Genomic DNA, 12,690 nt, shown 5'->3' with positions numbered 1-12,690 from the left:
GTCATCAAATTATTCAACCAAACATTCTATAAACCAATAACTTTAAAAAAATATTGATTTTTTTTATAAAAGAACTTAACCTAATTCTTTCCTTTTTAAAAAAACATAAAAAAATTTAACCAAAACTAAATTTGTGCATGAGTGACTCAACTTCAATGCAAAATAATCAAACTAAAATTGTACACGGGTAACACAACTTCAATTATATTATTATGCACTAAAGTTATGTCATTCATACATAACTTTAATTAATTAACATAAATAAATTTGTAAATGACATATAACTTCAACAAAATCATTTAGAAAATTGTGTATCATGCCTCAACTTCGTCTTCATTAGCAAATTCGTTCCACATTTCTACGAATTCTCACTTAAAATTATTTTGATCCAACACAACTTCACCCAATTTTATAAAAATAGTTTTTTTTCCCAAATCAATAATAAAAGTTTAAAATTGTCACATTTACTTACTTTAGCCTAACAATGTATTTACAATTTTATTAATTAAAAAGATTATCAATCATATAAACTTTCATAATTCTTTTTTATTTAGCTTTACCTCTTTTCCTTGAGCTTGACATTTTCATTTTTTACTCTCTTTTTTTCTAAAAATGTATAATTTTCTTCTTTCCAAAATCCATCCCTCAAATAAATAAATAAAATTAAAGAATATTATATTAGGTGATGAAACACGCGACAGGCGATAAAACTGGGTTTTGAAGTATTGTTGGACAGAAGTGAGAAAGAAATCAGCGTCACTGCATGAGGACAAGAAAAAGATCGCAACTTTTCAGACAGATTAATAGCGTCGCTACTCTACGATTCCCCTTTTTACCTTCACATTCATCATCATCTTCTTCACCGTCACTGTCCTTTGAGAAACCATGCTGAAATCCCGCACGCAGATTTTCCACCCTCACACTCATACTAGCTTCTTCACACTCCTAACAAGTACACGTACTCTTCCCACCTCCAACACAACATCATGTGTTTTCACTGCTCCAACGTAAAAACAAACACAGCAACCGAAGAAAGAGAATAATGAGATCCTGAACTAACACACCACATAACAACACAACTAGAACTACCATTTTCACCACTTACTCACTTTCTTTTCCTACCAGTCTCTTCTTCTTCTCCCACCAGTCTCTCACTATCTCTTCACTTCATTAACTCTATCAACAACAACATTGTTCTCCCACTCTCTCACTCACCCACCAACACCATGCATACACTCTTCAACATTCTTCTCTTCTTTCTCGCATTTTCTTCTTCTTCTTCTTCTTCATCTTCTCCTTCTTCACACCCTCGCCGTGTCCTTCACCAACCACTCTTCCCCAGAATCTCTTCCCCTCCAACACAGCCTCCAGCTTTATCCCCGAAACCCCAAAAGCAACACCATTTACCCAAGTTTCCATTTTCATCTTCTTCATCCTCGTCGCCGCCACCGCCGCAAAAATCTTTCTTTCCTTCTTACCATTCCCCTCCACTCCCTCCTTCCCCCACCGTCGTTGCCACTTTTCCCGCTAACATCTCCTCTCTCCTACTCCCCCACCCCTACTCCCACCACCACCGCTCTGCCGCCGCCCTCGCCGTCTCCCTCTCCCTCTTCTCCCTCGCCCTCCTCGCCGCTGCCGCCTTCGTCCTCCTCCACCGCCGCCGCGCTCACAGGACTTCCTCCTCCGACACCACCCATGACGACGACGACGACAAAGCCTCGAGATCCGACAGCCTCCGCCTGTTCCCGCCGAATGCCGCCGCCTCCGACGGCGCCGATAGAAAACCCCGCGGAAAGTCCTCCCCGACGTCGGAGCTACTCTACCTCGGCACGGTAGCGAACTCGGTGAACTCTACACTTGACTCAAGCTCCAGCCACCACCACGATGGTTTCCGGCCGCCGTATCAAAAACTCGGCGACTCGCCGGAACTGAAGCCACTTCCTCCTTTGCCACGTCACAAATTCAAACAGTGGATGAATGAAGATGACGATGATAAAAATGTGAAAGAAAATGTGGAACAGCAAGAAGAGGTAGAAGAAGAAGAGGATGAAGAGCAGTTTTTTTCTCCAAGAGGTTCTTCTGATGGGAACAAACAGCATAGTCCTCCTTCTCCTTCTGCCGTTGCTGCTTCAAGTTCCCGCGTGTTCCACGAGGATAGTAAATTCGGTTCTACAAGCTTCACTTCTCGAACCCCTTCGTACCATCGTTCCAATTCCCTCTCTTTCTCTCGTTCCCCGTCTCTTAATTTCAGCCCCGCGAGTGTTAAGTCACTGCCTCCAAACAACCCTGTTTCCCCTCCTTTCTCTTCATCATCTTCTTCTCCCAGGGAAGAATGGCGTGTTCCTTCAAGGGACACAAATTCTCCGGCGAGAAATTTACCTCCTCCACCTCCGCCGCCACCTCCGAGGCGGATTTGGGAGGCTCCGGTTTCTGTTAGGAAAGAGAGTGAGGAGACTCTGAAGCCAAAGTTGAAAGCTTTACATTGGGATAAAGTTAAGGCCAGCTCGGACAGGGTCATGGTTTGGGATCAGTTGAGACCCAGTTCTTTTCAGTAAGATATCATTTCACTGTGTCTACACTGTGTATTGTTTTTATTGTTGTTGTGTTGGGAGCTTAATGATTGGAGGTGCAGGTTGAACGAGGACATGATTGAAACGCTTTTTGTGGTAAATAATTCCAAGGAGGGTTTCGGGGTTGCGATTAGAGATAATGGTCGGCGCAACATAGTTCATTCTGCTTCTCCCATGCCCCTGGAGAATAGGGTTCTTGACCCTAAGAAGTCTCAGAACATTGCCATTTTGCTTAGGGCTCTCAATGTTACTATTGACGAAGTTTGCGATGCCCTCAGAGAAGGTGCTGATCCGTTTTTGCTTCTACCAAGTAAAATTAATGAATATATAGAAAGATGGAGCTATTTGTAATTATTTAACACTGCAATGCTTATTCTTTATTCTCATGTTGCAACAATTACTTCTGTTACGTGTTATATGCCTTTTGTGCTATTGGTTGTGTCTATGTAGCGTTCTTAACTTCATTATCATGCAAGGGATGCTGATATCCAACACTCCTGTAGTATTTTTATTCTTCATCTGTCTTGACATTTTTTGTGTAGTTCATGGTCAACTTCTTCTGGCATAACAACGAACTTTTTTTTATGCAATGCGTTGTCCATATCATAGCTACTCAATGATTCTCATCTTGTTTGAAGAACTCTGCTTCTCTTCTTTCTCTCCTAAGCTGTTCTTTTTCGGGGGGAGATATTAAAGCTTAATTTTACTGTCTGCAGGCAATTGTGATACGTTGGGAACAGAACTTCTTGAAAGTTTATTGAAGATGACTCCAACTAAAGATGAAGAATCTAAGCTGAAGGGATTTCAAGATGAATCGCCCTTCAAGCTTGGCCCAGCTGAGAAATTTCTCAAAGTTGTTCTTGATATACCTTTCGCTTTTAAGAGAGTGGATGCTATGCTCTACATTGCTAATTTTGATTCAGAATTAGAATACCTTAAAAAGTCCTTTGAAACTCTGGAGGTATATGTGTTCTGAACTCATTCCTCACTCCTTCAGCCTGATAATTTTGTTTGCTTAATTGGGATTTTATGAACCAACTTGACCTCAGACCATTGATGGAGCTGAATATTAGCTAATACAATACTATTTTTGGCTTATTATTCTAGCTTTCCACAATCTCATGTCATGTTTATGGTTTAATTAATGTAGTGCTCAAAAGGCTACAGAGACTCCTCGTGATCCAAAAGTTAGAAACCAATGGCATAAACTTTGGGGTTATGTCTCTAATTGGCTTCATAGTTCAATGCTTGCCCGTCCATTTACACACACCAGGAAAAAGCTTGTTTTGAAAATATTTCTGCCTTATCTCTTCTCCACTACCTCGTGTTTTGGGTCGGTTCCTTCTCTATAGAATATAATGAAATAAATAATATTTTACCATCAATGTCAATTATTGGAGGATTTTCCATGAATTAACCATAGTGCTTCCTTTCCAATTTAGGAGAAAATCATGAACTTGCATTCTATGAAGTCCAGAAATAACATTTGGTGTCGATACTGGGTCTGTGATGGGGAACCATGTGTGTATGTTCTGTAGATACAAAAGTATCACGGCAGAGATTATAAGTTTTAATTATTTGGTCATGATGGAATGAAGGTTGTAAGCTATACCTTCAGATTAAAAGGGAGAAGTTTCTTTTTCTTTAAGAATAGTGGTTGGCTAACTACTAGCTTCCATCAAATCATCTTACCTCAGGCAAATACGGTCTTTCTTTTAGGATGCTAAATTTGTGAAAATAACCTTGTTTATTCTCAATATCAATGCATTATATGATAAAAAAACCGAATTATCTTTTACTTTTTTAAAAAGTTTGCCAAAGAAAGAAATTTCCAAAATAATTCCTTTTCCATAGTGATTAGGTAGGCACAACTAGACCTGTATAGTTTTGGTAAGAGTTTGCTTAGCTTGAGTTATTGCAATTTGTACCAATGTACCAGTTGTTCTCAACTTCTCGTATTTCATCCTTTTCCACAGGTGGCCTGTGAGGAATTAAGGAATAGTCGATTGTTTTTGAAGATACTTGAAGCAGTGTTAAGAACAGGAAATAGAATGAATGTTGGCACCAATCGTGGTGATGCTCATGCGTTCAAACTGGACACACTTTTGAAGTTAGTTGATATTAAAGGAACTGATGGAAAGACTTCTCTGTTGCATTTTGTTGTACAGGAAATTGTCAGAACGGAGGGTTCTCATATTTCTGGCTCTAACCATCACCATGCATCTGACAATGTCCACCAATACACTCTCCAAGATGAGGTTGACTTTAAAAAGCTTGGCCTGCAAATTGTTTCGGGACTGAGTGGGGAGCTCACCAATGTTAAAAAAGCAGCTGCTATGGATTCAGACGTGCTCAGTAGTGATGTTGCTAAACTTGCCAGAGGAATCGAAAAAGTTGTGCAAGTAGTGAAATTGAATGAGGAGTCACCTTTGAAAGAAACTAACCAAAAGTTTTCGGAGGCAATGAAAGGTTTCTTGGAAAGGGGAGTGCAAGAGATTTCAACAATCCAGGCCCAAGAGAAAAATGGCCTCTCTTCAGTGAAGGAGATAACTGAGTATTTCCATGGAAACTCAGCAAAGGAAGAAGCTCATCCATTTAGAATTTTTATGGTTGTGAGGGATTTCCTTTCTATTCTTGATGGTGTTTGCAAGGAAGTTGGTAAAGTGAATGAGAGAACTTTGGTTGGTTCCCGTCATTCTGTAATGCCTGCAAATCCTATAATGCAAACCTTTTTTCCTGAGATTATTGGTAAGCAACTATCCGATTCCTCTGAATCTGATTAACCTCCTAAATCTAAATGGACCAAGTTGTAACAGGTTGATGTAGTTTGCTCATGTTTGGTCAGTGATGGGTTAGAATATCAGTCAAGTATTATCTTGTGAAGTGACATTTTCACTAAAAACCACCGAGTGTGCTAAAGACCCAGCTTTACCCCTTACCTGTCATGATGAAAAAAGAGCTCATGCTATCACAACTTTGTTTTCCTGCCGATATAGCTCTGTATATGTTTTATTGCCTAGGTTATATAACAAGGATATTATTTTCTTTGTGCTAGGTTGTCTGTTTCTGTATTAATAAATTAATGACAAATTTTGGATTTATTTTTCCAGATTTTGATGTAAATTGACTAATGTGAGAGTAAGATGTTGAAATTACTAATACAGTAGTTGTTCCATGTTGAAAGCGGTACATATTTGGCCAAAACTTGAATGAAAAAAATAAAAACCTTCAAAATTCAACAACGAATATAGCTTGTGATTGATTTTCGATATATTGGTCAATCCACAACTACGAAACTTCTGGCATAATCACATATTCAAGAAAGTTCTACAGATATTCATCAGATATTTGTGTTAGGTGTGCTCCTTTACCGGTTGAAGATTACCATCTTTTTTAACCAAAGTTAAGTTCTCAGCATCAATGCGTTCAAGCACCTTCCTTGCTTCCTCTTCTATAGCGGGAACAACATGTCGAATCCTTAACCCATTTTCAACGCTCTCAGGATCAACACCAAATGTGAAGTAGAATCTGTTAGATACCTGTTTGGAGAAAAGCATGAAATGGAGTGAAATGGCTACATACGCAAACATCTACATTCATTTTTTGTATTCCATTAGATAATAGATACATAATCTGAGGTTAGCTTATTAATTATTATCCAACTTAATTTTAAAATAAAACTAGGCACAACAGTCGTAGGACCTCTTCGCTCTCTCTCAAAAGTATAAAAGACAAATTTTCTGAGAAATCTTCTCACTACTAAATTTTGTGTCAGAAGGAAAGTTGTGATATGTGCATCCAGAAATTTTAAGTAGAATACTATATTATAGTGCTGACCTCACTGGAGCGGTCCTCAGGCTTTGTCACATGTGCAATAACCTCCACATTCACAAGGGGTTCAGCTAGGTTGTCAAGTTCCGTATATAGAACACAAGATTTGAGACGAAGAAAATTTCCAACGTCCACCTGCAACATCAACTTGTTTCAGCTCAATGTCTTTTCTATTGAATATAAAATTTACCAATATTTTTTCTACCCAGCCCATGTTCCAAAGTGATGATCACATGAAAATCACAACCATAGATCACTACTGATTATAACATCATTGTATATTTAGAAGAAATAGTATTGTCCTTGATGGGTACTTACTGGTTTCAAAAAATCAACATGATCAACTTCTAAGAAATGAGGAGCAGCACCAGCAAAGGCATAAGCAGTTGAAAAGGCAAGTTCAAACGCTCTTCTCATCAAGAATCCCCCAAAGATACGACCATGGATGTTTCTTTGCTGTGGCTGGCAGATAAAAGAGTTTTGTAGGCAAGTATCCTTCATCAGGATGCTATCTCTGTTAGCCAATGCTGGCATGTCACAGAAAATACGCGCTTCAGCTAATAGTGCTTTGAGCCTAGAAGTGTCTTCACACTCTCCATGTTTCTGTTCTTGATTCTTTCTTTTTCTTATCTGGTTCCTTTCTTCTGCTTCTTCCCAGAGCAGTCTTTCTTGCTCACTTTCAGGTGAGATCTGGTTAATTGGGGCAGCTTTTCCAGTGGCAGAGTCACGAGCAACAAATGTAAACTTGGCTACAAGTGCAGGTGAGTTTGATATATTGGGATTCCCTGTTACCAATTTTCTGTGTCAGGTAAGCTAATAACGAATGCCATGCAGGATTGGCAGTGGATTGAAAGACATAACATTACAAAGATATAATTTGAGCTTATAAAACTAGAACATAATAAACAGGCTTCTAATCAATATTTGTTTGTTGTTTTGATACAATACAAGCACCTACTAGTGCATTAAACTATATTAAGAGAAAAGAAAAGTAATCCAGTAATATATGAAAATGCTCATCCCCTGATCACTCCATCACTGGAATTTTACTTCCATCATTCCGAACGTTTTCATGTTATTTACAGCAGCATGTAAATGTTCACGCAAAACAGCATACTAGGATAAGGGATTTAACACAAACAAATATGTAAACCTTCACCCTTTGCACCACAAATTTGGACAAAATAATTATAACCAAACTTTGATAAGTTCCAGATTATCTATTTACTAGAACTGCACACTCAAATGATGGGGCTGTGGTTCTTACATTGGCTTTCTGACAGTACCGCACTTTGATAACATGCAGCATTAAATGAAAATGAACATGAACACACAACGGAAAGAAAATTGAGCAAAATTCATGCATGACACACAACACATGTATTAATAGAACCTATAAAGCTAATGGTTGTTGCAACTTTATAATTGATGTAAGTAAATTGTTGTATTAGAGTTTCAGTTAGTACCTAGGTGGTTAGCCAGCTACAAGCACATAGCCCTCGCTACCTTTTCTCTATAAATAGATGTTGTATTCTCTTGTCTCAGATCATCATCTAATTCAATCCTAACCGAATTTCACATGAATAGATAGACCCTTTACTCTGTTTCATCTCTAAGACGTGTTCCCTAATCAAGTTTCTCAGATTCTTATTATGTATATAGGAACATGTTATCTGTCTACTTCTAACCACTCACTATTGTAGTTAAAAAATAAACCATAATCTCATAAAACAACGGCCAAAGAAAGCAGAGTCAACTTGCATTCATCCTATAGTACCTTGTGCGGACTGAATCAGTTCCAGTTGAATCTCCATGGATGACCGGCCAACCCATGTAACAGCACCAACAATGGTTAAATCAGCATCAATATGGATCAGCTTCTTTAGAACCATCTTATCAACAGAAGCAGTTACCAGTAGAAGGGGCCTTGCAGTGCCATCTTCATTAGAACAGTGCTGCTCAAGAAGGGAGGGAATAAACTTCAATAACCAAAACCAATAAATACAAAGAATCTCCCCAAGTATTGTTAGCCACACACTTCTGAATGAAAACATCAACTGATGAATATTTCAACACATCCATCACGGTCAATTTCTTCATCAAACATTATTTACTTTTCCCTTACAGTAAAGGTTTATTTATTTTTGGTTCTGCACAAGTGTTTATTACTGAAATGCTTTCACGGTCAAGATATTATTTTTTTCATAGACAGTTCTGTTACATACACAACCAGAAAGTATAGCTATATTTAGACAAATTTCTACAAGCACTTATAAAGAAAAGAAAAGAAAAAACCCTTAGTTAAATTCATTTTATGTACAACAAATTTAGAGAAAATATATTACATTAACCAACTTTCACAAGTATAAATTAATTTTAATTTATAAAAAACTATTTCAATTTTTCTCTTTAATGTAAAATGTTAACAACTAAGAGGAGTTTCTTTTTCAGAAGAAACAAGTAATTAAAAAAAAACTTGAAACTGTTGATCAAAATGAGCAAAACCCAAGATTTTGAATCCAGCAAATTACATAATCCAGAAGTAAAATTGGAAAAAGAAGTGGACCTTGAATGCAACGGTACCAGCGAGAGCATCAAAGTCCTCGACGAGCTTGCCCATCCTGATGTGATTCCAGGGGTTCCGGTACTGCTCACGAAGCATGTGATCAGAGGAGAAGTTGTAGAAGATGGTGGTTCTGCTTTGGGAGGGGGCTTTGGGAAGAGAGGGGCCATTGGATTTTTCCAAAGTGGAGGATCTGGCTTCCCAGAGAGCGTATATGGCAGGGGAATGGAACAACCCCGGCCACAGACTAATGGGTTTGCGGTTAGAAGAGCCCGCATCGATAAGAACAGATCTTGATGTGGTTGGTGTTGTTGAGGTTGTGGTTGTTGGGTCTGTGGTGGAAACAGTTGACAAATGATTGGAAGGGCAAGAGGAATTGAGTCTGAGAAGATGGTGGAACAGTGAAAAACATGGTTTTGGGTTTCTCAAGAGTTGCATGGAATGAAGGTGGAAACTGAGTGCAGGGTATTCCCTCAAAGTTGGAGAGATTCAGGAAATTTTCAATAGTGACAACTACTTGTACTTGATTCTCCCCAAAAACACATACATCTTATATTCACAATAAATATTAATATTTAAAATCTTTTTAATAAAAATACAAGCAAATACAAAATGTTTTAAAATTAAAAAAATTCTAAATTTTTATAAATAATTAAAATATTAATATTTATTAAAAACGTAGAGGGAAACATGATTGTCAAATACACATTTTTGTTTTTAATATATTATTAATTACCGTTTTAATTAGGTTTTTTTGACCATGATAGAGTTATTTTTATTTTTATTTTTATCAAAATGGAGTCCGTTTAAAAAAAATTACAAATTTAGACAAGTCGTGCCAATTCGGCACGACTTCATATGCAGAAGTCGTCTCAATTAGGCACGACTTCTGCCCTGTCATATTGAAGTCGTGCCAACTTGGCACAACTTCTGCCCTGTCATACTGAAGTCGTGTCAACTTGGCACGACTTCTGCCACGTCATAATTTTTTAATTTTATTGTTTATATATTGGGTAGTAAGTTATGTAATGTTAAAAATTAATTTGATACATAATTTTCTAAGAGTGTTAGTTTTAAGGAACAAAAAATTGGATAATTGTGTATGGATCATGTTTGAATTGAATGAATAAATAAATAATTTACTTCTAGTTCAACTTTATAGTTTTATTTTATATCTTGTAATGGATCTTACTAATTTGTTTAGTTCTAATTAATTTGTTCTCATCATTACGTGTTCTTTAAAATCATTACTTCTCAAGCTATTTATTTTGCAAATTCACAACAATAATTCTCTATTTATTTTCCAAATACAATAAATTTTCATTTATGTATTTATTTCCAAATTCAATAATAATTTTCTTCATTTTTTAATTAATCAAATAATCAAGTTATTGTATTACATTACTGTCAAACATGATCCATACACAATTATCCAATTTTTTGTTCCTTAAAACTAACACTTTTAGAAAATTATGTATCAAATTAATTTTTAACATTACATAACTTACTAAAAAAAATAAAAAATTATGACGTGGCAGAAGTCGTGTCAAGTTGGCACGACTTCAGTATGACAGGACAGAAGTCGTGTCAAGTTGGTACGACTTCAGTATGACATGACAAAAGTCGTGCTTAATTGGGACGACTTCTGCATATGAAGTCGTGCCGAATGGGCATGACTTGCCTAAATTTGTAATTTTTTTTAAACGGACCCCATTTTGGTAAAAAAACAAAAAAAATAACCCCATCATGATAAAAAAACCTTTTAATTAATATCTCAAACAAATGTCATTTTAATTTTTAATAAATATTAGTAATAAATTTAATTATATTTTTGGAAAAAGAGTATGATATTTTCTGTAGGACGAAGAAGTATATATTTTGATGGAAATGTTATTCAATTGAACTACTTCACTTTTATTGTTAACCAAAATTAATTCGGTTTAATCTAATTTATTTTGGTTTTTTAAGTTTTTAATAGCAAATCTACAAATATTAAAATAAATTGATATTTAGTTTCTACAATGCGATAAATATCGTTTTTATATATAACTAAAATTTTAACAAGATGAATGTTTTAAATTTGCAATAAATTAAATCATGATATAAAATTAAATTTCAGAATAAAACAAAAAAGATAATTAAGTAAAAAAATGAAGATAAAAAAAAAACTAAGTACAATGAAATTATTGTAGAGAGATGTTTTTTTCTACTACATGTTGAGAAAATGTGTTATAATTACGAAAGATGGTTGAATATTTTCTTTGTAAGAGAGTGAGAACGTCACTCTCCAAAATAATTTTAATTTATAATAAAAATTGAGATATGAGTCAATGTAAATTATCTTTCATTTAAAAAGGTTGCTTAATTCATTACTTATAGCTCATTGTCAATAATACAAGATTAAGCAAGATAGATATGCATCTTTCAATCAATTATATATATATATATATGTTTATAGTGTGAAAATATTAGAATGGATTTTATTTTTATTTTTTAAGAAAATTATTAATTTTTTCTAAAATTTGTTGTTATTTTGATTTCATACTTTTGTTTCCTATAACTAGTTCCAACTAGAATCTCAAATTAAATTAATTTTACAAAATCGATTTTAATATTTTTATATTACAAAAATTTAGGTGGTCTAAAGTTTGAATCAATAACAAAAAATAATTTCGTGTTATAATACAAAGATAAAAATATATATATAACCTTATATTTATTAAAAGTTCTTGAGTGAAATGTGAGATCTTCTTTCTAAAATAAAATTAATAGTAATATAATATGGTTATTTGACTTCATTAAATTATTTGAGTAGATTTAAAATAAAATGTGTTTTATAAAAATAAAATAAAGTTAGGTGATTAAAGAGAAAACAAAATGTTTGCAATGGGTTGAAGTTGATATTCAAAAGTAGAATCACGTGTCACTCGTTTACTAGATGTTATATTTTCTTCTTTTTCACGTTTATTTAGTTTCTAGTGTGTGAGAGTGAGAAATGTCTTGCGCTTTAATGTTTATAAAAATTGTGGATGATAGATAATTTCTAAGCCTGAACACGATTTTGTTGTATGCGATTGGAGGATTAAGAACATAAAAAATGAGTGTTGTGTACATGGATTGCTTTAAAGTGTTGCAATATCAACTATTATGTATTCATTTATTATGTAGGAATTTTAATTGATGTAAACTTGGGTTCTTTTAGATTGATTTCTGGATTCAAGAGTAATATTTGTTCTTATAATTTTATTGTATGATATGTGGCTTCCTGGTTCTCAAAATATTAAATTAATTAATTTAATTTGTGCTCACTAAAATGTCATTATTTTTGTTGCTGTAAACAATGCTTTAGAATCTTAGAATCCTATTAATTTATGATTTGATAATTAAGTATTGAAAAAATAATTTAGAATATTGGTTTTCCAAGAGATTTTGACGTAGAATTATGGTTTGGAGGATGATCTAGATAGATAGAAGATGAAGATATATCTTATAACAATAAGTATCAAGAATATTTTTGTTAAGTACAATATAAGCTTAGTTTGTTAGATGAAGTAAATACTATAAATTTTTGTATATTGTTTGTCAGACAAAGCACTTGTGTCTTACATGATCTGTTATTTTTCGTAATTCATCATCAAAGTATCTTCATGTTTTACACTTTGTTGTGACAAACACTTAATAAAAAAAATGTGGGACCATTGGTTTTTTCTCTAACAATCTTCCCCT

The 12,690-nt window shown here is 34.8% G+C and overlaps 2 protein-coding genes across 2 annotated transcripts; one reads left to right on the top strand and one right to left on the bottom strand.

Moving 5' to 3' along the window:
• The first annotated feature begins 727 nt into the window (after positions 1-727).
• On the top strand, positions 728-5,679 carry LOC137806528 (formin-like protein 1). Its single transcript, XM_068606714.1, has 4 exons — positions 728-2,551; positions 2,633-2,853; positions 3,287-3,531; positions 4,547-5,679. Exons 1-4 carry the CDS (start codon positions 1,227-1,229, stop codon positions 5,351-5,353), a joined length of 2,598 nt encoding a protein of 865 aa, XP_068462815.1. The 5' UTR covers positions 728-1,226; the 3' UTR covers positions 5,354-5,679.
• Positions 5,680-5,703: 24 nt separating this feature from the next.
• Positions 5,704-9,501, bottom strand: LOC137806529 (acyl-coenzyme A thioesterase 2, chloroplastic-like). Its single transcript, XM_068606715.1, has 5 exons — positions 8,968-9,501; positions 8,179-8,356; positions 6,720-7,186; positions 6,408-6,536; positions 5,704-6,109 (listed from the first exon to the last, which is right to left on the bottom strand). Exons 1-5 carry the CDS (start codon positions 9,400-9,402, stop codon positions 5,924-5,926), a joined length of 1,395 nt encoding a protein of 464 aa, XP_068462816.1. The 5' UTR covers positions 9,403-9,501; the 3' UTR covers positions 5,704-5,923.
• Between the last annotated feature and the right edge of the window lie 3,189 nt (positions 9,502-12,690).

Source organism: Phaseolus vulgaris, chromosome 3, assembly GCF_000499845.2.
Source record: "Phaseolus vulgaris cultivar G19833 chromosome 3, P. vulgaris v2.0, whole genome shotgun sequence".
In the NCBI taxonomy this organism is placed as follows: Eukaryota; Viridiplantae; Streptophyta; class Magnoliopsida; order Fabales; family Fabaceae; genus Phaseolus; species Phaseolus vulgaris.
Note: the sequence above shows the minus strand (reverse complement) of the source record. Positions and strands in the feature narration are given on the sequence as shown.

Excerpts from the sequence above, each read along its gene's own strand:
- LOC137806528 (XM_068606714.1), top strand. The coding sequence starts at position 1,227 with ATGCATACACTCTTCAACATTCTTCTCTTCTTTCTCGCATTTTCTTCT. Across the intron at positions 2,552-2,632 it reads TTGAGACCCAGTTCTTTTCA|GTTGAACGAGGACATGATTG; the intron begins GTAAGATATCAT and ends TTGGAGGTGCAG. Across the intron at positions 3,532-4,546 it reads AGTCCTTTGAAACTCTGGAG|GTGGCCTGTGAGGAATTAAG; the intron begins GTATATGTGTTC and ends CCTTTTCCACAG.
- LOC137806529 (XM_068606715.1), bottom strand. The coding sequence starts at position 9,402 with ATGCAACTCTTGAGAAACCCAAAACCATGTTTTTCACTGTTCCACCAT. Across the intron at positions 8,357-8,967 it reads CTGGTACCGTTGCATTCAAG|CACTGTTCTAATGAAGATGG; the intron begins GTCCACTTCTTT and ends CTTCTTGAGCAG. Across the intron at positions 7,187-8,178 it reads ACTGATTCAGTCCGCACAAG|GGAATCCCAATATATCAAAC; the intron begins GTACTATAGGAT and ends AATTGGTAACAG.